Consider the following 25,627-nt stretch of genomic DNA (forward strand, 5'->3'; position numbering starts at 1 on the left):
ATTCCAAATGGAACACTCCAAAAGGAACACTCCGAACGGAACTTTCCAAACGGAACACTCCGAACGGAACTTTCCAAACGGAACACTCCGAATGGAACACTCCGAACGGAACCTTCCAAACGGAACACTCCGAACGGAACTTTCCAAACGGAACACTCCAAAAGGAACACTCCAAATGGAACATTCCAAATGGAACATTCCGAATGGAACTTTTCAAATGGAACACTCTGAATGGATCATTAGGAACCGAACATTCTGAATAGTACATTCTAAAAGGAACACTCCGAATGGAACCTTCCAAATGGAACACTCAAAACGGAAACTTCCAAACGGAATACTCCGTACGTAACTTTCCAAACGGAACACTCTGAATGGAACATTCCAAATGGAACACTCTGAATTGAACATTCCAAACGGAACACTCCAAATTGAACTTTCCATACGGAACACTCCGAACGGAACATTCCGGAGCTAATACTCCGGACCGAACATTCCAAACGGAACTTTTCAAATGGAACGTTCCGAATGGAACATTCCGAACCGAACATTCCGAACATTCTGAATGGAACATTGTGGACCAAACATTCCGAATGGAACATTCCAAACGGAACTCTCCGAACGGAACATTCCAAACGGAACTCTCCGAACGGAACTCTCCGAACGGAACCTTCCGAACGGAACTCTCCGAACGGAACCTTCCGAACGGAACTCTCCGAACGGAACCTTCCGAACGGAACTCTCCGAACGGAACCTTCCGAACGGAACCTTCCGAACGGAACTCTCCGAACGGAACCTTCCGAACGGAACCTTCCGAACGGAGCTCTCCGAACGGAACCTTCCGAACGGATCTCTCCGAACGGAAACTTCCGAACGGATCTCTCCGAACGGAACCTTCCGAACGGATCTCTCCGAACGGAACCTTCCGAACGGAGCTCTCCGAACGGAACCTTCCGAACGGAGCTCTCCGAACGGAACCTTCCGAACGGAGCTCTCCGAACGGAACCTTCCGAACGGAGCTCTCCGAACGGAACCTTCCGAACGGAGCTCTCCGAACGGAACCTTCCGAACGGAGCTCTCCGAGCGGAACTTTCCGAACGGAGCTCTCCGAGCGGAACCTTCCGAACGGAGCTCTCCGAACGGAACCTTCCGAACGGAACACTCCGAATGGAACTTTTCAAATGGAACACTCCGAATGGATCATTAGGAACCGAACATTCCGAATAGTACATTCTAAATGGAACACTCTGAACGTAACATTCCAAACGGAACATTCCGAATGGAACTTACCGAACATTCTGAATGGAACATTGGTGACCGAACATTCCGATTGGTACATTAAAAACGAAACAATCTGAACGTAACATTCCAAACGAAACACTCCGAACGGAACTTTCCAAATGGAACACTCCGAACGGAACTTTCCAAACGGAACACTCCGAACGGAACTTTCCAAACGGAATACTCCGAATGGAACTTTCCAAACGGAACACTCCAAAAGGAACTTTCCAAACGGAACTTTCCAAACGGAACACTCAGAATGGAACATTCCATACGGAACACGCCGATCGGAACATTCTGGAGCTAATACTGCGGACCGAACATTCCAAACGGAACTTTTCAAATGGAACTTTCCGAATGGAACATTCCGAACCGAACATTCCGAACATTCTGAATGGAACATTGTGGACCAAACATTCCGAATGGAACATTCCAAACAGAACACTCTGAACGTAACATTACAAACGGAACTCTCCGAATGGAACTTTCCAAACGGAACACTCCGAACGGAACTTTCCAAACGGAACTTTCCAAACGGAACACTCAGAATGGAACATTCCATACGGAACACGCCGAACGGAACATTTCGGAGCTAATACTGCAGACCGAACATTCCAAACGGAACTTTTCGAATGGAACATTCCGAACAGAACATTCCGAACATTCTGAATGGAACATTGTGGACCAAACATTCCGAATGGAACATTCCAAACGGAACAATCTGAACATAACATTACAAACGGAACTCTCCGAATGGAACTTTCCAAATGGAACTCTCCGAACGGAACTTTCCAAATGGAACTCTCCGAACGGAACCTTCCAAAGGGAACACTCCGAACGGAACCTTCCAAACGGAACACTCCGAACGGAACCTTCCAAACGGAACACTCCGAACGGAACTTTCCAAACGGAACACTCCGAACGGAACACTCCGAACGGAACATTCCAAATGGAACTTTTGAAAATGAACATTCCGAATGGAACATCCCGAGCCAAACATTCTGAATGGAACATTGTGGACCGAACATTCTGAATGGAACATTCCAATCTGAACACTCCATTTTCCGAACGCAACACTCCGAACACAACATTCAGGACCTAACACTCCGTACCGAACATTCCATATGGAACATTCCAAACGGAACTTTTAAAATGGAACATTCCAAATGGAACATTCCAAATGGAACTTTTCAAATGGAACACTCCAAATGGATCATTCCGAACCAAACATTCTGAATGGAATTTTCCAAACGGAACACTCCGAACTGAACTTTCCAAACGGAACACTCCGAACGTAACTTTCCGAACATTCTGCATGGAACATTGTAGACCGAACACTCCGAACGGTACATTCCAGACAGAACACTCTGAACAGTACATTGTAAATGCAACACTACGAACGGTACATTCCAAACGGAACACTCCGAACGGTACATTCCAAACGGAACACTCAGAACGGTACATTCCAAACGGAACACTCAGAACGGTACATTCCAAACGGAACACTCCGAACGGAACTTTCCAAACGGAACACACTCAATGGAACTTTCCAAACGGAACACTCCATACGGAACACTCCGAACGGAACATTCCGGAACTAACACTCCGGACCGAACATTCCAAATGGAACTTTTCAAATGGAACATTCCGAATGGAACATTCCGAACCGAACATCCCGAACCGAACATTCTGAATGGAACATTCCAATCAGAACACTCCTAACGGAATTTTCCGAACGCAACACTCCGAACAGAACATTCAGAACCTAACACTCCGGACCGAACATTCCAAATGGAACATTCCAAACGTAACTTTTAAAATGGAACATTCCAAATGGAACTTTACAAATGGAACACTCGGAACGGATCATTCCGAACCAAACATTCTGAATGGAACTTTCCAAATGGAACTTTTCAAATGGAACACTCGGAATGGATCATTCCGAACAAAACATTCTGAATGGAACTTTCCAAATGGAAAATTCCAAACGGAACTTTCCAAACGGAACATTCCGAACGTAACTTTCCAAACGGAAGACTCCGAACGTAACTTTCCAAACGGAAGACTCCGAACGTAACTTTCCAAACGGAAGACTCCAAAAGGAACACTCCGAATGGAACTTTCCAAACGGAACACTCCGAATGGAACACTCCAAAAGGCACTCCAAATGGAACATTCCAAATGGAATATTCCGAATGGAACTTTTCAAATGGAACACTCTGAATAGATCATTAGGAACCGAACATTCCGAATAATACATTCTAAAAGGAAGACTCCGAATGGAACCTTCCAAATGGAACACTCCAAACGGAAACTTCCAAACGGAATACTCCGAACGTAACTTTCCAAAAGGAACACTCTGAATGGAACACTCCGAACGGAACACTCCGAACGGAACTTTCCAAACGGAACACTCCGAACGGAACTTTCCAAACGGAACACTCCGAACGGAACTTTCCAAACGGAACACTCCGAACGGAACATTCCAAACGGAACACTCTGAACGTAACATTACAAACGGAACTCTCCGAATGGAACTTTCCAAACGGAACACTCCGAACGGAACTTTCCAAACGGAACTTTCCAAACGGAACACTCAGAATGGAACATTCCATACGGAACACTCCGAACGGAACATTCCGGAGCTAATACTGCGGACCGAACATTCCAAACGGAACTTTTCAAATGGAACTTTCCGAATGGAACATTCCGAACCGAACATTCCGAACATTCTGAATGGAACATTGTGGACCAAACATTCCGAATGGAACATTCCAAACGGAACAATCTGAACATAACATTACAAACGGAACTCTCTGAATGGAACTTTCCAAATGGAACTCTCCGAATGGAACTTTCCAAACGGAACTCTCCGAACGGAACTTTCCAAACGGAACACTCCGAACGGAACCTTCCAAACGGAACTCTCCGAACGGAACCTTCCAAACGGAACTCTCCGAACGGAACCTTCCAAACGGAACACTCCGAACGGAACACTCCGAACGGAACTTTCCAAACGGAACACTCCGAACGGAACCTTCCAAACGGAACACTCCGAACGGAACACTCCGAACGGAACTTTCCAAACGGAACACTCCGAACGGAACTTTCCAAACGGAACACTCCGAACGGAACTTTCCAAACGGAACACTCCGAACGGAACTTTCCAAACGGAACACTCCGAACGGAACTTTCCAAACGGAACACTCCGAACGGAACCTTCCAAACGGAACACTCCGAACGGAACTTTCCAAACGGAACACTCCGAACGGAACTTTCCAAACGGAACACTCCGAACGGAACCTTCCAAACGGAACACTCCGAACGGAACTTTCCAAACGGAACACTCCGAACGGAACACTCCGAACGGAACATTCCAAATGGAACTTTTGAAAATGAACATTCCGAATGGAACATCCCGAGCCAAACATTCTGAATGGAACATTGTGGACCGAACATTCTGAATGGAACATTCCAATCTGAACACTCCATTTTCCGAACGCAACACTCCGAACACAACATTCAGGACCTAACACTCCGTACCGAACATTCCATATGGAACATTCCAAACGGAACTTTTAAAATGGAACATTCCAAATGGAACATTCCAAATGGAACTTTTCAAATGGAACACTCCAAATGGATCATTCCGAACCAAACATTCTGAATGGAATTTTCCAAACGGAACACTCCGAACTGAACTTTCCAAACGGAACACTCCGAACGTAACTTTCCGAACATTCTGCATGGAACATTGTAGACCGAACACTCCGAACGGTACATTCCAGACAGAACACTCTGAACAGTACATTGTAAATGCAACACTACGAACGGTACATTCCAAACGGAACACTCCGAACGGTACATTCCAAACGGAACACTCAGAACGGTACATTCCAAACGGAACACTCAGAACGGTACATTCCAAACGGAACACTCCGAACGGAACTTTCCAAACGGAACACACTCAATGGAACTTTCCAAACGGAACACTCCATACGGAACACTCCGAACGGAACATTCCGGAACTAACACTCCGGACCGAACATTCCAAATGGAACTTTTCAAATGGAACATTCCGAATGGAACATTCCGAACCGAACATCCCGAACCGAACATTCTGAATGGAACATTCCAATCAGAACACTCCTAACGGAATTTTCCGAACGCAACACTCCGAACAGAACATTCAGAACCTAACACTCCGGACCGAACATTCCAAATGGAACATTCCAAACGTAACTTTTAAAATGGAACATTCCAAATGGAACTTTACAAATGGAACACTCGGAACGGATCATTCCGAACCAAACATTCTGAATGGAACTTTCCAAATGGAACTTTTCAAATGGAACACTCGGAATGGATCATTCCGAACAAAACATTCTGAATGGAACTTTCCAAATGGAAAATTCCAAACGGAACTTTCCAAACGGAACATTCCGAACGTAACTTTCCAAACGGAAGACTCCGAACGTAACTTTCCAAACGGAAGACTCCGAACGTAACTTTCCAAACGGAAGACTCCAAAAGGAACACTCCGAATGGAACTTTCCAAACGGAACACTCCGAATGGAACACTCCAAAAGGCACTCCAAATGGAACATTCCAAATGGAATATTCCGAATGGAACTTTTCAAATGGAACACTCTGAATAGATCATTAGGAACCGAACATTCCGAATAATACATTCTAAAAGGAAGACTCCGAATGGAACCTTCCAAATGGAACACTCCAAACGGAAACTTCCAAACGGAATACTCCGAACGTAACTTTCCAAAAGGAACACTCTGAATGGAACACTCCGAACGGAACACTCCGAACGGAACTTTCCAAACGGAACACTCCGAACGGAACTTTCCAAACGGAACACTCCGAACGGAACTTTCCAAACGGAACACTCCGAACGGAACATTCCAAACGGAACACTCTGAACGTAACATTACAAACGGAACTCTCCGAATGGAACTTTCCAAACGGAACACTCCGAACGGAACTTTCCAAACGGAACTTTCCAAACGGAACACTCAGAATGGAACATTCCATACGGAACACTCCGAACGGAACATTCCGGAGCTAATACTGCGGACCGAACATTCCAAACGGAACTTTTCAAATGGAACTTTCCGAATGGAACATTCCGAACCGAACATTCCGAACATTCTGAATGGAACATTGTGGACCAAACATTCCGAATGGAACATTCCAAACGGAACAATCTGAACATAACATTACAAACGGAACTCTCTGAATGGAACTTTCCAAATGGAACTCTCCGAATGGAACTTTCCAAACGGAACTCTCCGAACGGAACTTTCCAAACGGAACACTCCGAACGGAACCTTCCAAACGGAACTCTCCGAACGGAACCTTCCAAACGGAACTCTCCGAACGGAACCTTCCAAACGGAACACTCCGAACGGAACACTCCGAACGGAACTTTCCAAACGGAACACTCCGAACGGAACCTTCCAAACGGAACACTCCGAACGGAACACTCCGAACGGAACTTTCCAAACGGAACACTCCGAACGGAACTTTCCAAACGGAACACTCCGAACGGAACTTTCCAAACGGAACACTCCGAACGGAACTTTCCAAACGGAACACTCCGAACGGAACTTTCCAAACGGAACACTCTGAACGGAACTTTCCAAAAGGAACTTTCCAAACGGAACACTCAGAATGGAACATTCCATACGGAACACGCCGAACGGAACATTCCGGAGCTAATACTGCGGACCGAACATTCCAAACAGAACTTTTCAAATGGAACTTTCCGAATGGAACATTCCGAACCGAACATTCCGAACATTCTGAATGGAACATTGTGGACCAAACATTCCGAATGGAACATTCTAAACAGAACTCTGAACGTAACATTACAAACGGAACTCTCCGAATGGAACTTTCCAAATGGAACTCTCCGAATGGAACTTTCCAAATGGAACTCTCCGAACGGAACTTTCCAAATGGAAATCTCCGAACGGAACCTTCCAAACGGAACTCTCCGAACGGAACCTTCCAAACGGAACACTCCGAACGGAACTTTCCAAACGGAACACTCCGAAAGGAACTTTCCAAACGGAACACTCCGAATGGAACTTTCCAAACGGAACACTCCGAACGGAACTTTCCAAACGGAACACTCCGAACGGAACTTTCCAAATGGAACACTCCGAACGGAACTTTCCAAACGGAACACTCCGAACGGAACTTTCCAAACGGAATACTCCGAATGGAACTTTCCAAACGGAACACTCCAAAAGGAACTTTCCAAACGGAACTTTCCAAACGGAACACTCAGAATGGAACATTCCATACGGAACACGCCGATCGGAACATTCTGGAGCTAATACTGCGGACCGAACATTCCAAACGGAACTTTTCAAATGGAACTTTCCGAATGGAACATTCCGAACCGAACATTCCGAACATTCTGAATGGAACATTGTGGACCAAACATTCCGAATGGAACATTCCAAACAGAACACTCTGAACGTAACATTACAAACGGAACTCTCCGAATGGAACTTTCCAAACGGAACACTCCGAACGGAACTTTCCAAACGGAACTTTCCAAACGGAACACTCAGAATGGAACATTCCATACGGAACACGCCGAACGGAACATTTCGGAGCTAATACTGCAGACCGAACATTCCAAACGGAACTTTTCGAATGGAACATTCCGAACAGAACATTCCGAACATTCTGAATGGAACATTGTGGACCAAACATTCCGAATGGAACATTCCAAACGGAACAATCTGAACATAACATTACAAACGGAACTCTCCGAATGGAACTTTCCAAATGGAACTCTCCGAATGGAACTTTCCAAATGGAACACTCCGAACGGAACTTTCCAAATGGAACACTCCGAACGGAACCTTCCAAACGGAACACTCCGAACGGAACCTTCCAAACGGAACACTCCGAATGGAACCTTCCAAACGGAACACTCCGAACGGAACACTCCGAACGGAACTTTCCAAACGGAATACTCCGAACGGAACACTCCGAACGGAACACTCCGAACGGAACACTCCGAACGGAACACTCCGAACGGAACTTTCCAAACGGAACACTCCGAACGGAACTTTCCAAACGGAACACTCCGAACGGAACTTTCCAAACGGAACACTCCGAACGGAACTTTCCAAACGGAACTTTCCAAACGGAACACTCAGAATGGAACATTCCATACGGAACACGCCGAACGGAACATTCCGGAGCTAATACTGCGGACCGAACATTCCAAACGGAACTTTTCAAATGGAACTTTCCGAATGGAACATTCCGAACCGAACATTCCGAACATTCTGAATGGAACATTGTGGACCAAACATTCCGAATGGAACATTCCAAACAGAACACTCTGAACGTAACATTACAAACGGAACTCTCCGAATGGTACTTTCCAAATGGAACTCTCCGAACGGAACTTTCCAAATGGAACTCTCCGAACGGAACCTTCCAAACGGAACTCTCCGAACGGAACCTTCCAAACGGAACACTCCGAACGGAACTTTCCAAACGGAACACTCCGAACGGAACTTTCCAAACGGAACACTCCGAACGGAACTTTCCAAACGGAACACTCCGAACGGAACTTTCCAAACGGAACACTCCGAACGGAACTTTCCAAACGGAACACTCCGAACGGAACTTTCCAAACGGAACACTCCGAACGGAACTTTCCAAACGGAACACTCCGAACGGAACTTTCCAAACGGAACACTCCGAATGGAACTTTCCAAACGGAACTTTCCAAACGGAACACTCAGAATGGAACATTCCATACGGAACACGCCGAACGGAACATTCCGGAGCTAATACTGCGGACCGAACATTCCAAACGGAACTTTTCAAATGGAACTTTCCGAATGGAACATTCCGAACCGAACATTCCGAACATTCTGAATGGAACATTGTGGACCAAACATTCCGAATGGAACATTCCAAACAGAACACTCTGAACGTAACATTACAAACGGAACTCTCCGAATGGAACTTTCCAAACGGAACACTCCGAACGGAACTTTCCAAACGGAACTTTCCAAACGGAACACTCAGAATGGAACATTCCATACGGAACACGCCGAACGGAACATTTCGGAGCTAATACTGCGGACCGAACATTCCAAACGGAACTTTTCAAATGGAACTTTCCGAATGGAACATTCCGAACCGAACATTCCGAACATTCTGAATGGAACATTGTGGACCAAACATTCCGAATGGAACATTCCAAACAGAACACTCTGAACGTAACATTACAAACGGAACTCTCCGAATGGTACTTTCCAAATGGAACTCTCCGAACGGAACTTTCCAAATGGAACTCTCCGAACGGAACCTTCCAAACGGAACTCTCCGAACGGAACCTTCCAAACGGAACACTCCGAACGGAACTTTCCAAACGGAACACTCCGAACGGAACTTTCCAAACGGAACACTCCGAACGGAACTTTCCAAACGGAACACTCCGAACGGAACTTTCCAAACGGAACACTCCGAACGGAACTTTCCAAACGGAACACTCCGAACGGAACTTTCCAAACGGAACACTCCGAACGGAACTTTCCAAACGGAACACTCCGAATGGAACTTTCCAAACGGAACTTTCCAAACGGAACACTCAGAATGGAACATTCCATACGGAACACGCCGAACGGAACATTCCGGAGCTAATACTGCGGACCGAACATTCCAAACGGAACTTTTCAAATGGAACTTTCCGAATGGAACATTCCGAACCGAACATTCCGAACATTCTGAATGGAACATTGTGGACCAAACATTCCGAATGGAACATTCCAAACAGAACACTCTGAACGTAACATTACAAACGGAACTCTCCGAATGGAACTTTCCAAACGGAACACTCCGAACGGAACTTTCCAAATGGAACTCTCCGAACGGAACTTTCCAAATGGAACTCTCCGAACGGAACTTTCCAAATGGAACTCTCCGAACGGAACCTTCCAAACGGAACACTCCGAACGGATCCTTCCAAACGTAACACTCCGAATGGAACCTTCCAAACGGAACACTCCGAACGGAACACTCCGAACGGAACTTTCCAAACGGAACACTCCGAACGGAACCTTCCAAACGGAACACTCCGAACGGAACACTCCGAACGGAACACTCCGAACGGAACACTCCGAACGGAACTTTCCGAACGGAACACTCCGAACGGAACACTCCGAACGGAACACTCCGAACGGAACACTCCGAACGGAACTTTCCAAACGGAACACTCCGAACGGAACTTTCCAAACGGAACACTCCGAACGGAACTTTCCAAACGGAACACTCCGAACGGAACTTTCCAAACGGAACACTCCGAAAGTAACTTTCCAAACGGAACACTCCGAACGGAACTTTCCAAACGGAACACTCCGAATGGAACTTTCCAAACGGAACACTCCGAATGGAACTTTCCAAACGGAACACTCCGAACGGAACACTCAGAATGGAACATTCCATACGGAACACTCAGAATGGAACATTCCATACGGAACACTCAGAATTTAACATTCCATACGGAACACTCAGAATGGAACATTCCATACGGAACACTCCTAATGGAACATTCCGGAGCTAACACTCCGGCCGAACATTCCAAATGGAACTTTTGAAATTGAACATTCCGAATGGAACATCCTGAACCAAACATTCTGAATGGGACATTGTGGACCGAACATTCTGAATGGAACATTCCAATCAGAACACTCCTAACGGAATTTTCCGAACGCAACACTCCGAACACAACATTCAGGACCTAACACTCCGGACCGAACATTCCATATGGAACATTCCAAACGGAACTTTTAAAATGGAACATTCCAAATGGAACATTCCAAATGGAACTTTTCAAATGGAACACTCCAAATGGATCATTCCGAACCAAACATTCTGAATGGAATTTTCGAAACGGAACACTCCGAAAGGAAGTTTCCAAATGGAACACTCCGAACGGAACACTCCGAACGGAACTTTCCAAACGGAACACTCTGAATGGAACATTCCAAATGGAACACTCCAAAAGGAACACTCCGAACGGAACTTTCCAAATGGAACACTCCGAACGGAACTTTCCAAACGGAACACTCCGAATGGAACCTTCCAAACGGAACACTCCGAATGGAACCTTCCAAACGGAACACTCCAAAAGGAACACTCCAAATGGAACATTCCAAATGGAACATTCCGAATGGAACTTTTCAAATGGAACACTCTGAATGGATCATTAGGAACCGACCATTCCGAATAGTACATTCTAAAAGGAACACTCCGAATGGAACCTTCCAAATGAAACACTCCAAACGGAAACTTCCAAACGGAATACTCCGAACGTAACTTTCCAAACGGAACACTCTGAATGGAACATTCCAAATGGAACACTCTGAATTGAACATTCCAAACCTAACACTCCAAATTGAACTTTCCATACGGAACACGCCGAACGGAACATTCCGGAGCTAATACTCTGGACCAAACATTCCAAACGGATCTTTTCAAATGGAACGTTCCGAATGGAACATTCCGAACCGAACATTCCGAACATTCTGAATGGAACATTGTGGACCAAACATTCCGAATGGAACATTCCAAACAGAACACTCTGAACGTAACATTACAAACGGAACTCTCTGAATGGAACTTTCCAAACGGAACACTACGAACGGAACACTCAGAATGGAACACTACGAACGGAACACTCCGAACGGAACATTCCAAATGGAACTTTTGAAAATGAACATTCCGAATGGAACATCCCGAGCCAAACATTCTGAATGGAACATTGTGGACAGAACATTCTGAATGGAACATTCCAATCTGAACACTCCTAACGGAATTTTCCGAACGCAACACTCCGAACACAACATTCAGGACCTAACACTCCGGACCGAACATTCCAAATAGAACATTCCAAACAGAACTTTTAAAATAGAACATTCCAAATGGAACTTTTCAAATGGAACACTCGGAACGGATCATTCCGAACCAAACATTCTGAATGGAACTTTCCAAACGGAAAACTCCGAACGGAACTTTCCAAATGGAACACTCCGAACGTAACTTTCCAAACGGAAGACTCCAAACGTAACTTTCCAAACGGAACACTCAGAATGGAACATTCCAAATGGAACACTCCAAAAGGAACACTCCGAACGGAACTTTCCAAACGGAACACTCCGAACGGAACTTTCCAAACGGAACACTCCGAATGGAACACTCCGAACGGAACCTTCCAAACGGAACACTCCGAACGGAACTTTCCAAACGGAACACTCCAAAAGGAACACTCCAAATGGAACATTCCAAATGGAACATTCCGAATGGAACTTTTCAAATGGAACACTCTGAATGGATCATTAGGAACCGAACATTCTGAATAGTACATTCTAAAAGGAACACTCCGAATGGAACCTTCCAAATGGAACACTCAAAACGGAAACTTCCAAACGGAATACTCCGTACGTAACTTTCCAAACGGAACACTCTGAATGGAACATTCCAAATGGAACACTCTGAATTGAACATTCCAAACGGAACACTCCAAATTGAACTTTCCATACGGAACACTCCGAACGGAACATTCCGGAGCTAATACTCCGGACCGAACATTCCAAACGGAACTTTTCAAATGGAACGTTCCGAATGGAACATTCCGAACCGAACATTCCGAACATTCTGAATGGAACATTGTGGACCAAACATTCCGAATGGAACATTCCAAACGGAACTCTCCGAACGGAACATTCCAAACGGAACTCTCCGAACGGAACTCTCCGAACGGAACCTTCCGAACGGAACTCTCCGAACGGAACCTTCCGAACGGAACTCTCCGAACGGAACCTTCCGAACGGAACTCTCCGAACGGAACCTTCCGAACGGAACCTTCCGAACGGAACTCTCCGAACGGAACCTTCCGAACGGAACCTTCCGAACGGAGCTCTCCGAACGGAACCTTCCGAACGGATCTCTCCGAACGGAAACTTCCGAACGGATCTCTCCGAACGGAACCTTCCGAACGGATCTCTCCGAACGGAACCTTCCGAACGGAGCTCTCCGAACGGAACCTTCCGAACGGAGCTCTCCGAACGGAACCTTCCGAACGGAGCTCTCCGAACGGAACCTTCCGAACGGAGCTCTCCGAACGGAACCTTCCGAACGGAGCTCTCCGAACGGAACCTTCCGAACGGAGCTCTCCGAGCGGAACTTTCCGAACGGAGCTCTCCGAGCGGAACCTTCCGAACGGAGCTCTCCGAACGGAACCTTCCGAACGGAACACTCCGAATGGAACTTTTCAAATGGAACACTCCGAATGGATCATTAGGAACCGAACATTCCGAATAGTACATTCTAAATGGAACACTCTGAACGTAACATTCCAAACGGAACATTCCGAATGGAACTTACCGAACATTCTGAATGGAACATTGGTGACCGAACATTCCGATTGGTACATTAAAAACGAAACAATCTGAACGTAACATTCCAAACGAAACACTCCGAACGGAACTTTCCAAATGGAACACTCCGAACGGAACTTTCCAAACGGAACACTCCGAACGGAACTTTCCAAACGGAATACTCCGAATGGAACTTTCCAAACGGAACACTCCAAAAGGAACTTTCCAAACGGAACTTTCCAAACGGAACACTCAGAATGGAACATTCCATACGGAACACGCCGATCGGAACATTCTGGAGCTAATACTGCGGACCGAACATTCCAAACGGAACTTTTCAAATGGAACTTTCCGAATGGAACATTCCGAACCGAACATTCCGAACATTCTGAATGGAACATTGTGGACCAAACATTCCGAATGGAACATTCCAAACAGAACACTCTGAACGTAACATTACAAACGGAACTCTCCGAATGGAACTTTCCAAACGGAACACTCCGAACGGAACTTTCCAAACGGAACTTTCCAAACGGAACACTCAGAATGGAACATTCCATACGGAACACGCCGAACGGAACATTTCGGAGCTAATACTGCAGACCGAACATTCCAAACGGAACTTTTCGAATGGAACATTCCGAACAGAACATTCCGAACATTCTGAATGGAACATTGTGGACCAAACATTCCGAATGGAACATTCCAAACGGAACAATCTGAACATAACATTACAAACGGAACTCTCCGAATGGAACTTTCCAAATGGAACTCTCCGAATGGAACTTTCCAAATGGAACACTCCGAACGGAACTTTCCAAATGGAACACTCCGAACGGAACCTTCCAAACGGAACACTCCGAACGGAACCTTCCAAACGGAACACTCCGAATGGAACCTTCCAAACGGAACACTCCGAACGGAACACTCCGAACGGAACTTTCCAAACGGAATACTCCGAACGGAACACTCCGAACGGAACACTCCGAACGGAACACTCCGAACGGAACACTCCGAACGGAACTTTCCAAACGGAACACTCCGAACGGAACTTTCCAAACGGAACACTCCGAACGGAACTTTCCAAACGGAACTTTCCAAACGGAACACTCAGAATGGAACATTCCATACGGAACACGCCGAACGGAACATTCCGGAGCTAATACTGCGGACCGAACATTCCAAACGGAACTTTTCAAATGGAACTTTCCGAATGGAACATTCCGAACCGAACATTCCGAACATTCTGAATGGAACATTGTGGACCAAACATTCCGAATGGAACATTCCAAACAGAACACTCTGAACGTAACATTACAAACGGAACTCTCCGAATGGTACTTTCCAAATGGAACTCTCCGAACGGAACTTTCCAAATGGAACTCTCCGAACGGAACCTTCCAAACGGAACTCTCCGAACGGAACCTTCCAAACGGAACACTCCGAACGGAACTTTCCAAACGGAACACTCCGAACGGAACTTTCCAAACGGAACACTCCGAACGGAACTTTCCAAACGGAACACTCCGAACGGAACTTTCCAAACGGAACACTCCGAACGGAACTTTCCAAACGGAACACTCCGAACGGAACTTTCCAAACGGAACACTCCGAACGGAACTTTCCAAACGGAACACTCCGAACGGAACTTTCCAAACGGAACACTCCGAATGGAACTTTCCAAACGGAACTTTCCAAACGGAACACTCAGAATGGAACATTCCATACGGAACACGCCGAACGGAACATTCCGGAGCTAATACTGCGGACCGAACATTCCAAACGGAACTTTTCAAATGGAACTTTCCGAATGGAACATTCCGAACCGAACATTCCGAACATTCTGAATGGAACATTGTGGACCAAACATTCCGAATGGAACATTCCAAACAGAACACTCTGAACGTAACATTACAAACGGAACTCTCCGAATGGAACTTTCCAAACGGAACACTCCGAACGGAACTTTCCAAACGGAACTTTCCAAACGGAACACTCAGAATGGAACATTCCATACGGAACACGCCGAACGGAACATTTCGGAGCTAATACTGCGGACCGAACATTCCAAACGGAACTTTTCAAATGGAACTTTCCGAATGGAACATTCCGAACCGAACATTCCGAACATTCTGAATGGAACATTGTGGACCAAACATTCCGAATGGAACATTCCAAACAGAACACTCTGAACGTAACATTACAAACGGAACTCTCCGAATGGAACTTTCCAAACGGAACACTCCGAACGGAACTTTCCAAACGGAACTTTCCAAACGGAACACTCAGAATGGAACATTCCATACGGAACACGCCGAACGGAACATTTCGGAGCTAATACTGCGGACCGAACATTCCAAACGGAACTTTTCAAATGGAACTTTCCGAATGGAACATTCCGAACCGAACATTCCGAACATTCTGAATGGAACATTGTGGACCAAACATTCCGAATGGAACATTCCAAACGGAACAATCTGAACATAACATTACAAACGGAACTCTCCGAATGGAACTTTCCAAATGGAACTCTCCGAACGGAACTTTCCAAATGGAACTCTCCGAACGGAACTTTCCAAATGGAACTCTCCGAACGGAACCTTCCAAACGGAACACTCCGAACGGATCCTTCCAAACGTAACACTCCGAATGGAACCTTCCAAACGGAACACTCCGAACGGAACACTCCGAACGGAACTTTCCAAACGGAACACTCCGAACGGAACCTTCCAAACGGAACACTCCGAACGGAACACCCCGAACGGAACACTCCGAACGGAACACTCCGAACGGAACACTCCGAACGGAACACTCCGAACGGAACACTCCGAACGGAACTTTCCAAACGGAACACTCCGAACGGAACTTTCCAAACGGAACACTCCGAACGGAACTTTCCAAACGGAACACTCCGAACGGAACTTTCCAAACGGAACACTCCGAAAGTAACTTTCCAAACGGAACACTCCGAACGGAACTTTCCAAACGGAACACTCCGAATGGAACTTTCCAAACGGAACACTCCGAATGGAACTTTCCAAACGGAACACTCCGAACGGAACACTCAGAATGGAACATTCCATACGGAACACTCAGAATGGAACATTCCATACGGAACACTCAGAATTTAACATTCCATACGGAACACTCAGAATGGAACATTCCATACGGAACACTCCTAATGGAACATTCCGGAGCTAACACTCCGGCCGAACATTCCAAATGGAACTTTTGAAATTGAACATTCCGAATGGAACATCCTGAACCAAACATTCTGAATGGGACATTGTGGACCGAACATTCTGAATGGAACATTCCAATCAGAACACTCCTAACGGAATTTTCCGAACGCAACACTCCGAACACAACATTCAGGACCTAACACTCCGGACCGAACATTCCATATGGAACATTCCAAACGGAACTTTTAAAATGGAACATTCCAAATGGAACATTCCAAATGGAACTTTTCAAATGGAACACTCCAAATGGATCATTCCGAACCAAACATTCTGAATGGAATTTTCGAAACGGAACACTCCGAAAGGAAGTTTCCAAATGGAACACTCCGAACGGAACACTCCGAACGGAACTTTCCAAACGGAACACTCTGAATGGAACATTCCAAATGGAACACTCCAAAAGGAACACTCCGAACGGAACTTTCCAAATGGAACACTCCGAACGGAACTTTCCAAACGGAACACTCCGAACGGAACCTTCCAAACGGAACACTCCGAATGGAACCTTCCAAACGGAACACTCCAAAAGGAACACTCCAAATGGAACATTCCAAATGGAACATTCCGAATGGAACTTTTCAAATGGAACACTCTGAATGGATCATTAGGAACCGACCATTCCGAATAGTACATTCTAAAAGGAACACTCCGAATGGAACCTTCCAAATGAAACACTCCAAACGGAAACTTCCAAACGGAATACTCCGAACGTAACTTTCCAAACGGAACACTCTGAATGGAACATTCCAAATGGAACACTCTGAATTGAACATTCCAAACCTAACACTCCAAATTGAACTTTCCATACGGAACACGCCGAACGGAACATTCCGGAGCTAATACTCTGGACCAAACATTCCAAACGGATCTTTTCAAATGGAACGTTCCGAATGGAACATTCCGAACCGAACATTCCGAACATTCTGAATGGAACATTGTGGACCAAACATTCCGAATGGAACATTCCAAACAGAACACTCTGAACGTAACATTACAAACGGAACTCTCTGAATGGAACTTTCCAAACGGAACACTACGAACGGAACACTCAGAATGGAACACTACGAACGGAACACTCCGAACGGAACATTCCAAATGGAACTTTTGAAAATGAACATTCCGAATGGAACATCCCGAGCCAAACATTCTGAATGGAACATTGTGGACAGAACATTCTGAATGGAACATTCCAATCTGAACACTCCTAACGGAATTTTCCGAACGCAACACTCCGAACACAACATTCAGGACCTAACACTCCGGACCGAACATTCCAAATAGAACATTCCAAACAGAACTTTTAAAATAGAACATTCCAAATGGAACTTTTCAAATGGAACACTCGGAACGGATCATTCCGAACCAAACATTCTGAATGGAACTTTCCAAACGGAAAACTCCGAACGGAACTTTCCAAATGGAACACTCCGAACGTAACTTTCCAAACGGAAGACTCCAAACGTAACTTTCCAAACGGAACACTCAGAATGGAACATTCCAAATGGAACACTCCAAAAGGAACACTCCGAACGGAACTTTCCAAACGGAACACTCCGAACGGAACTTTCCAAACGGAACACTCCGAATGGAACACTCCGAACGGAACCTTCCAAACGGAACACTCCGAACGGAACTTTCCAAACGGAACACTCCAAAAGGAACACTCCAAATGGAACATTCCAAATGGAACATTCCGAATGGAACTTTTCAAATGGAACACTCTGAATGGATCATTAGGAACCGAACATTCTGAATAGTACATTCTAAAAGGAACACTCCGAATGGAACCTTCCAAATGGAACACTCAAAACGGAAACTTCCAAACGGAATACTCCGTACGTAACTTTCCAAACGGAACACTCTGAATGGAACATTCCAAATGGAACACTCTGAATTGAACATTCCAAACGGAACACTCCAAATTGAACTTTCCATACGGAACACTCCGAACGGAACATTCCGGAGCTAATACTCCGGACCGAACATTCCAAACGGAACTTTTCAAATGGAACGTTCCGAATGGAACATTCCGAACCGAACATTCCGAACATTCTGAATGGAACATTGTGGACCAAACATTCCGAATGGAACATTCCAAACGGAACTCTCCGAACGGAACATTCCAAACGGAACTCTCCGAACGGAACTCTCCGAACGGAACCTTCCGAACGGAACTCTCCGAACGGAACCTTCCGAACGGAACTCTCCGAACGGAACCTTCCGAACGGAACTCTCCGAACGGAACCTTCCGAACGGAACCTTCCGAACGGAACTCTCCGAACGGAACCTTCCGAACGGAACCTTCCGAACGGAGCTCTCCGAACGGAACCTTCCGAACGGATCTCTCCGAACGGAAACTTCCGAACGGATCTCTCCGAACGGAACCTTCCGAACGGATCTCTCCGAACGGAACCTTCCGAACGGATCTCTCCGAACGGAACCTTCCGAACGGAGCTCTCCGAACGGAACCTTCCGAACGGAGCTCTCCGAACGGAACCTTCCGAACGGAGCTCTCCGAACGGAACCTTCCGAACGGAGCTCTCCGAACGGAACCTTCCGAACGGAGCTCTCCGAGCGGAACTTTCCGAACGGAGCTCTCCGAGCGGAACCTTCCGAACGGAGCTCTCCGAACGGAACCTTCCGAACGGAACACTCCGAATGGAACTTTTCAAATGGAACACTCCGAATGGATCATTAGGAACCGAACATTCCGAATAGTACATTCTAAATGGAACACTCTGAACGTAACATTCCAAACGGAACATTCCGAATGGAACTTACCGAACATTCTGAATGGAACATTGGTGACCGAACATTCCGATTGGTACATTCCAAACGAAACAATCTGAACGTAACATTCCAAACGAAACACTCCGAACGGAACTTTCCAAATGAAACACTCCGAACGGAACTTTCCAAATGGAACAGTCCAAAAGGAACATTCCAAATGGAACATTCCAAACGGAACTTTTCAAATGGAACATTTCGAATGGAACATTCTGAACCGAACCTTCCGAATGGAACTTTCCGAACATTCTGAATGGAATATTGTAGACCAAACATTTCGAAAGAAACATTCCAAATGGAACACTCTGAACGGAACTTTCCAAATGGAACACTCTGAACGGAACTTTCCAAATGGAACACTCCGAATGGATCATTCCGAAAGAAATGCTCTGAATTATCCAAACAGAACACTCCGAACAGAACTTTCCAAACGGAACACTCTGAATTGAACTTTCCAAACGGAACACTCAGACCGGAACTTTCAAAACGGAGGAAGATTCCTTCCTCCTGCCGGACCCCACGAGGCTTGGCGTTCCTTCCTCCTGCCGGACTCCACGAGGCTTGGCGTTCCTTCCTCCTGCCGGACCCCACGAGGCTTGGCCTTCCTTCCTCCTGCCGGACCCCACGAGGCTTGGCGTTCCTTCCTCCTGCCAGACCCCACGAGGCTTGGCGTTCCTTCCTCCTGCCGGACCCCACGAGGCTTGGCATTCCTTCCTCCTGCCGGACCCCACGAGGCTTTTCCAGTTGTTTTCTCAGGTGTGGGACAGGACTTCGCTAACTAATGAACCAAGGTTGTACCAAGTATTATTAACTTTCTCATTTAGTCTTATTTTATTTCAATTCTTGTGTCTGTCCTTGGTTCCCTTTTCTTGTTTCCCCTGGAACTATATTTGGGGCCCTTCAACTTTATTTGGGCAATGTCCCCCAGAAGTTTTGTATGTGAAATTTTTGTGCTTTTAAATTGCCTCTCTCTTAAATGGTATCTTTAAATTTTTGTACAGCCTCTTGGATCCCTCTGCTGCCCTTTGATTTCCCGCAGATCAGCTCGACAGATGTTTCCATAGTAGTCTCTTTCCACATGTTTCATGTTTCTGCTGCTTGTTTGCTGTAGCTGCCACTTGAAGCCCTCATGCTAAATATGCTAAATAAAATAAATGTGTGGTTTTGTGGGGCGGGTGGGGCAGCGAGTGGGGCTATCTATGCACAGCATTTAGGCCCTGGCCGGATGGAGTTGTGGTGTCAAGTGGGGCCAGGGCAGCAAACTGATTTTCTACAGAGCAGACATCCAAAAGCAAGAGAAACGGCACAGAGGAAGCTGAGAGGCTAGAGATTGCCAGACGCTCCCCAGCTCTTGTTGGATTACAGCTCCCATCATCCCCAGCTTCTCTTGTTCAGGACTACAGCTCCCATCACCCCCTGCCATAAAGCTTGGCTGGGGATGATAGAAGCTGTCCTCCAATCACCCCCAGCCACCATGTATTGTGGCATGAGTTGATGGGAGTTCAACAACAGCTAGAGAACCTCAGGCTGGCCACACCTGCAATAACAAATACAGTCCCCTGATGTAAATCCAGATCTTCTTATGAAGAGAACCATCACGTTTTGAGCAACGGCTTGTTGGGGGGGGGGGGATAAATAAATCAACATGAAAACCAGGCAGTTGAAACAGAGGGTCGTGAAGAAAACACCACTTAAGTAGCTCACACTTGTTTCCTTTTCCTTCTCTCTCCGCTATACCAGCAAAAAAGAGCTTCCCTTTCAACATCTAACAAAGGATCCCGTCCTGCTTCTGACGCACTGTTATCAACACGAGTGCTGAGGTTGGCCCAGCCGGGTAAATATGCATTGACATAATGACAAATCTCTCCGGTGGCTGAGGGGAATGGTGGGCCCTAGAGAAGGCAGGAAGAGGCTGAGGAGAGCAACCCCACAGCAGATGCCCATTTCCTTTCTGGCTAGGTTTGCAAAAGCCTCGTGTACACTCAAGGTCAAAAGGCTTTGGCAAAGAGGGGGCATAGTTTCCCGGGAAACGACTTCACCCCAGAAGTGGAATCCCACACCTTAGTTTACAGAGCTCCCTTCAAACTAGTTACTGAAGTTGCAGCCCAGGTTTGCACCCGTTCCATCTCTTGATTCCGAGTCTGGGTGCCCGACCTCCCCTCCTTCCCCTGGCTCTGCATCCAGTGTGGGGTGCAAATGTCACATTCAGTCCTGGCAGGGTGCAAGAAACAAGGCTGGGCCCCACAGTGAACCAGTCTGTAGGGCCAAGCGAGGGGGCAGAGGGTGCGCTAGTGAAAGCGATCCCCACCCTCTCTTGGCCTTCTGCAGGGACACCTCGGCATCCACTCACCCCCCTCAGGTGACAGTGTGGGATTAGCCGGTCGCCATTTGGGGCCGAGTAGGAATTTTCCCCATCCACCCGGATTGGCTTGGAGGTGGCTGGTTCTTTGCCCACTCTGCACTGTTGCACTGGAAGGGATTTCTGATCTGGCGGATGTTAGGAGTGGTGCCGCTAAATAGTGTAGCCCCTTGGTCACCATGGCAGGTCCGGGGGGGGGGATGCAGTGCCCCACCCCATTGGTGGCAGGTGCGATTTCCCCCAGCTGCATGGCAGTTCTCTGCTAAAATGAGTCAATAAAGTGATGGCCGTAGTTTCAACCCATTTCCTGTGTGCTGTCGTTTATTTCTGGGTATGGGTGCAAAGGGACTTCAGAGCACAGAACGCTTGCAAGAGCTTCTCAGGTAGCATTGAGTGTGATTTATAGATCCACAAAGGCAAGCTTTACAAAGAGGCAGAATCCGAAATTCAGGAGAAGCATGAGTTGCTCCTTCTGCTCTAGCCAGGTCTTCTGCTCCTCCAACCCCACAAATGGGAGTCTGGTTTATACTCACACAATCAAGTGGCAAAGCTCTGCATAGACTGTATCACTTCAGACTGCAAGTGGAAGGTAGGGTTTTTAAATGCTCTCCCTCATAATAGTTAAAAAAAAAAATATATATAGCATGTTTGGAACAAGTGTTCAACTCAGGGGTGCAAACAGAGGAAAAGCTTAAGGAGCATCTCATTAATTTTATTTTGTGGATAGGTATGGGCTATTAAAGGCACAGTGGGGAAGTAACTTGCCTAGGGAGCAAGAGGCTGCTGGTTCAAATCCCTGCTTGTATATTTCCCAGACTATGGGAAACACCGATATCAGGCAGATATAGGAAGATGCTGAAAGGCATCATCTCATACTGCCGGGAGATGGCAATGGTCAACCCCTTCCCTATTCTACCAAAGACAACCACATGGCTCTGTGGTCGCCAGGAGTTGGCAGGTGGTGTGATAAAATGCAGGAGAAACTGCTCAATTGGTTAAGAGCGATGTGCACTCTTGGTTCAGTCTAACCCTTTCCCTTCAGAGCTATTTTTCGATGTGCAGGGATCTTCTGTGGGGAGGGATGCACAAATCACACATCTGCAGCTTGAAGTGATACAATCCAGGAAAAGGTTACTCGTTGATTTGCTGAATGTTTCAAGTATTGTCAGCAGTCTGTCTGTGAGCACAGCAAAAAGAGAGAATCTGGTGTTTAGTAGGTGCCAGCATGAATTTGTCAGACTGGAGTAATCTCTCCTCCTCTTTTAACAGAGTTACTAGTTTAGTAGAGGACAGGGATGCTGTGGACAAAGTGTGCCTTGATTTCTGCAAAGCATTTGACTCAGTCCCCACAATATCCTCCTTGACCTCTGTGGAGAATGGGGCCAAAAACTCCATGTTGTAGGTTTGCTTGGTCTTTATTTTGATTTATATTTAAAATGGCTGTCCATTCCCCATTTGCGTTGCTGGAGTAGATGAAACCTTGACCTTTTCTCTACCCCAGGGTTGTTTTTCTGGCTGGTGTTCATCCCTGCCCCACCCCCACCCCTAAGTTCTGGTTTGTGTTTGCCCTGATTGGCTAATGCAGGGCGCTTTCCAGATTACACTCTGAAATTATGCAGGGATTGCGGTGTCACAACACAGGAAGTATGGAAGCACATTGAGCAGATCAGACATTGTTGTAGGGTTTAATCTGGAAAGCGCCCTCAGGAGGTGGGCAGAGTTCCAGGGATTAAAAGGGGAGGTTGGAACAATTTAGGGAGCAGGAGAGCAGTTGGAGGAGCTGAATCGCAAAGAAGAGAGCTGAAGATCACACAGAGGAGCCGGATCCCTCTTGGAGCAGCTGGAGGAACAGACAGCAGCAGCAGGACCAGACAAGGCAGCGCTGAGCAGAGAGGGAGAGAGACAGGCTTGCAGGGAAGCCAAGTGGGCTGACTAAGAGCTGCTGGTGAGGTGCCTGTTAGGGCCAGCGTGGAGTGTCCAATAATCGCTGGATGGGCTTATCTCTTCTTCTTCTTCTTCTTCTTCTTCTTCTTCTTCTTCTTCTTCTTTGCTCTTATGGTTGTTAAACATAGCTTTTGCAATGTTCAAATTGGTATTTTCCCCTCTCAAGTAAAGATTTCACCTCTTGATTAAATTCTGGTGTAGTCTCTGTCTGTGTTCTCCACCCCAGGCTTAAATGCCACACCACCCTGCCTAGATTGAGTGAGAGACGGAAGGTTGATGGGCTGCCAAGTGGAGAGAGCCAGGAAACATAAGGAATTCCACTTGGGGTCAGCAGCAGTAAAGCTGGTCAAATCATGGGGCTGGTTGAGACCAGACCGTGACAATCTCTCTCATAATCTGATCTATTTAACCTAACTAGCCTTTGCCTGCTGCTGCTTCTACAATTATACTGGATTCTCTGGATAAAGCAGAGTGCAGCAAAATCCCCTCTAAAGTTTCCCTGAGAATTACTTGCCGCTTTCTGTAACAATTCTCTCTTTCAAAAACGGAAGACCAGAATGGGCGAGGTCTATTGGTATAAAATAGCACATGGTTTCCATAGATGGTGTGTGTCTGCCATCAGGAAGCATTCATGGCTCTAGTCTGGAGAGTGCCTTCAATAGGTGGAAAGGGAAAACACATCCACTCACCCATTTCATTCCACCATTAGTGGAGATGGTTTTGTCTCTATGGTACAGTAAATACTAATAACTAATAACTTACTCCAGAGCAAGTGCACATAATGACATTCGTACCTGTAAGCCTAAAATTAATACCACAATTAGTGAAGAAGCTCTTGAAAGTTAGTTGGGTGGTAGAGCACACATTTTCATGTCCGAGGTAGCTTTAGACTTCAGTGTCTCCAATTCTGCACTCTCTCCAGGCCCATAAAAGTACGGAGGCACCTTCAGATGTGATATTGTGCATATTTTTCAGTGTTGAGAGCCAGTGTGGTGTAGTGGTTAGGGTGCTAGACTAGGACTGGGGAGACAAAGTTTAAATTCCTGTGCAGCTGTGAAGTTCAGTGGGTGTACCTTCCAGGCTCGTTGTGAGGACAGACATAACATGTACTCTGCTCTGGGATCCTTGGAGGAAAGCCGGAGGTGGGGGTATCAAAGTAAAAACATTTGCCCATCTTATCCATCTAATGTTGTATACCTACAACAGCCCTGTAAGATAGTTTAGTATATTGCCAGTTGGGGGAGCCAGGGCTAGTGGACAATGGGCTGCTTCATGACTGAGTGGAGATTGGAGCCAAGCAGTGTTCCCTCGAAGAGGGATTCCCAGATGTTGTTGACTACAACTCCCAGAATCCCCAAGCAAAAGCCATTGCAGCTGGGGATTCTGGGAGTTGGAGTTATCAACATCTGGAAATCCCTCTTAGAGGGAACACTGCAGCCAAGGGTTTTTAGCTTGTGGTTGGAACCACTACGCTGCACCAATTCTTCTGCTTGGGGCCTGATTAGTACCTGGATCATCTGAGAAGCCCGTGCATGTTGCTCCAAGCTCTGAAGAGGTGGTCTGTTTTGGTATTCATTCAAGACTGA

General features: G+C 46.3%; 1 protein-coding gene and 1 long non-coding RNA gene across 2 annotated transcripts in view; both read left to right on the plus strand.

Annotated features, from left to right (window-relative positions):
• LOC128341854 (uncharacterized) overlaps nt 1-22,400 on the plus strand; it is a 53,871-nt gene extending 31,471 nt beyond the window's left edge. The window contains exon 4 of the long non-coding RNA XR_008314617.1: nt 21,479-22,400. This is a non-coding gene — a long non-coding RNA (uncharacterized LOC128341854). The remainder of the gene's footprint in view (nt 1-21,478) is intronic.
• A 709-nt stretch (nt 22,401-23,109) lies between these two features.
• Nucleotides 23,110-25,627, plus strand: part of LOC128346658 (rap1 GTPase-activating protein 1-like) — a 33,028-nt gene continuing 30,510 nt past the window's right edge. The window contains exon 1 of the mRNA XM_053300181.1: nt 23,110-23,495. Coding sequence (XP_053156156.1) covers nt 23,323-23,495 — 173 coding nt within the window. The 5' untranslated portion in view covers nt 23,110-23,322. The remainder of the gene's footprint in view (nt 23,496-25,627) is intronic.

Source organism: Hemicordylus capensis, chromosome 2 (genome assembly GCF_027244095.1).
Source record: "Hemicordylus capensis ecotype Gifberg chromosome 2, rHemCap1.1.pri, whole genome shotgun sequence".
NCBI classification, from domain to species: domain Eukaryota; kingdom Metazoa; phylum Chordata; class Lepidosauria; order Squamata; family Cordylidae; genus Hemicordylus; species Hemicordylus capensis.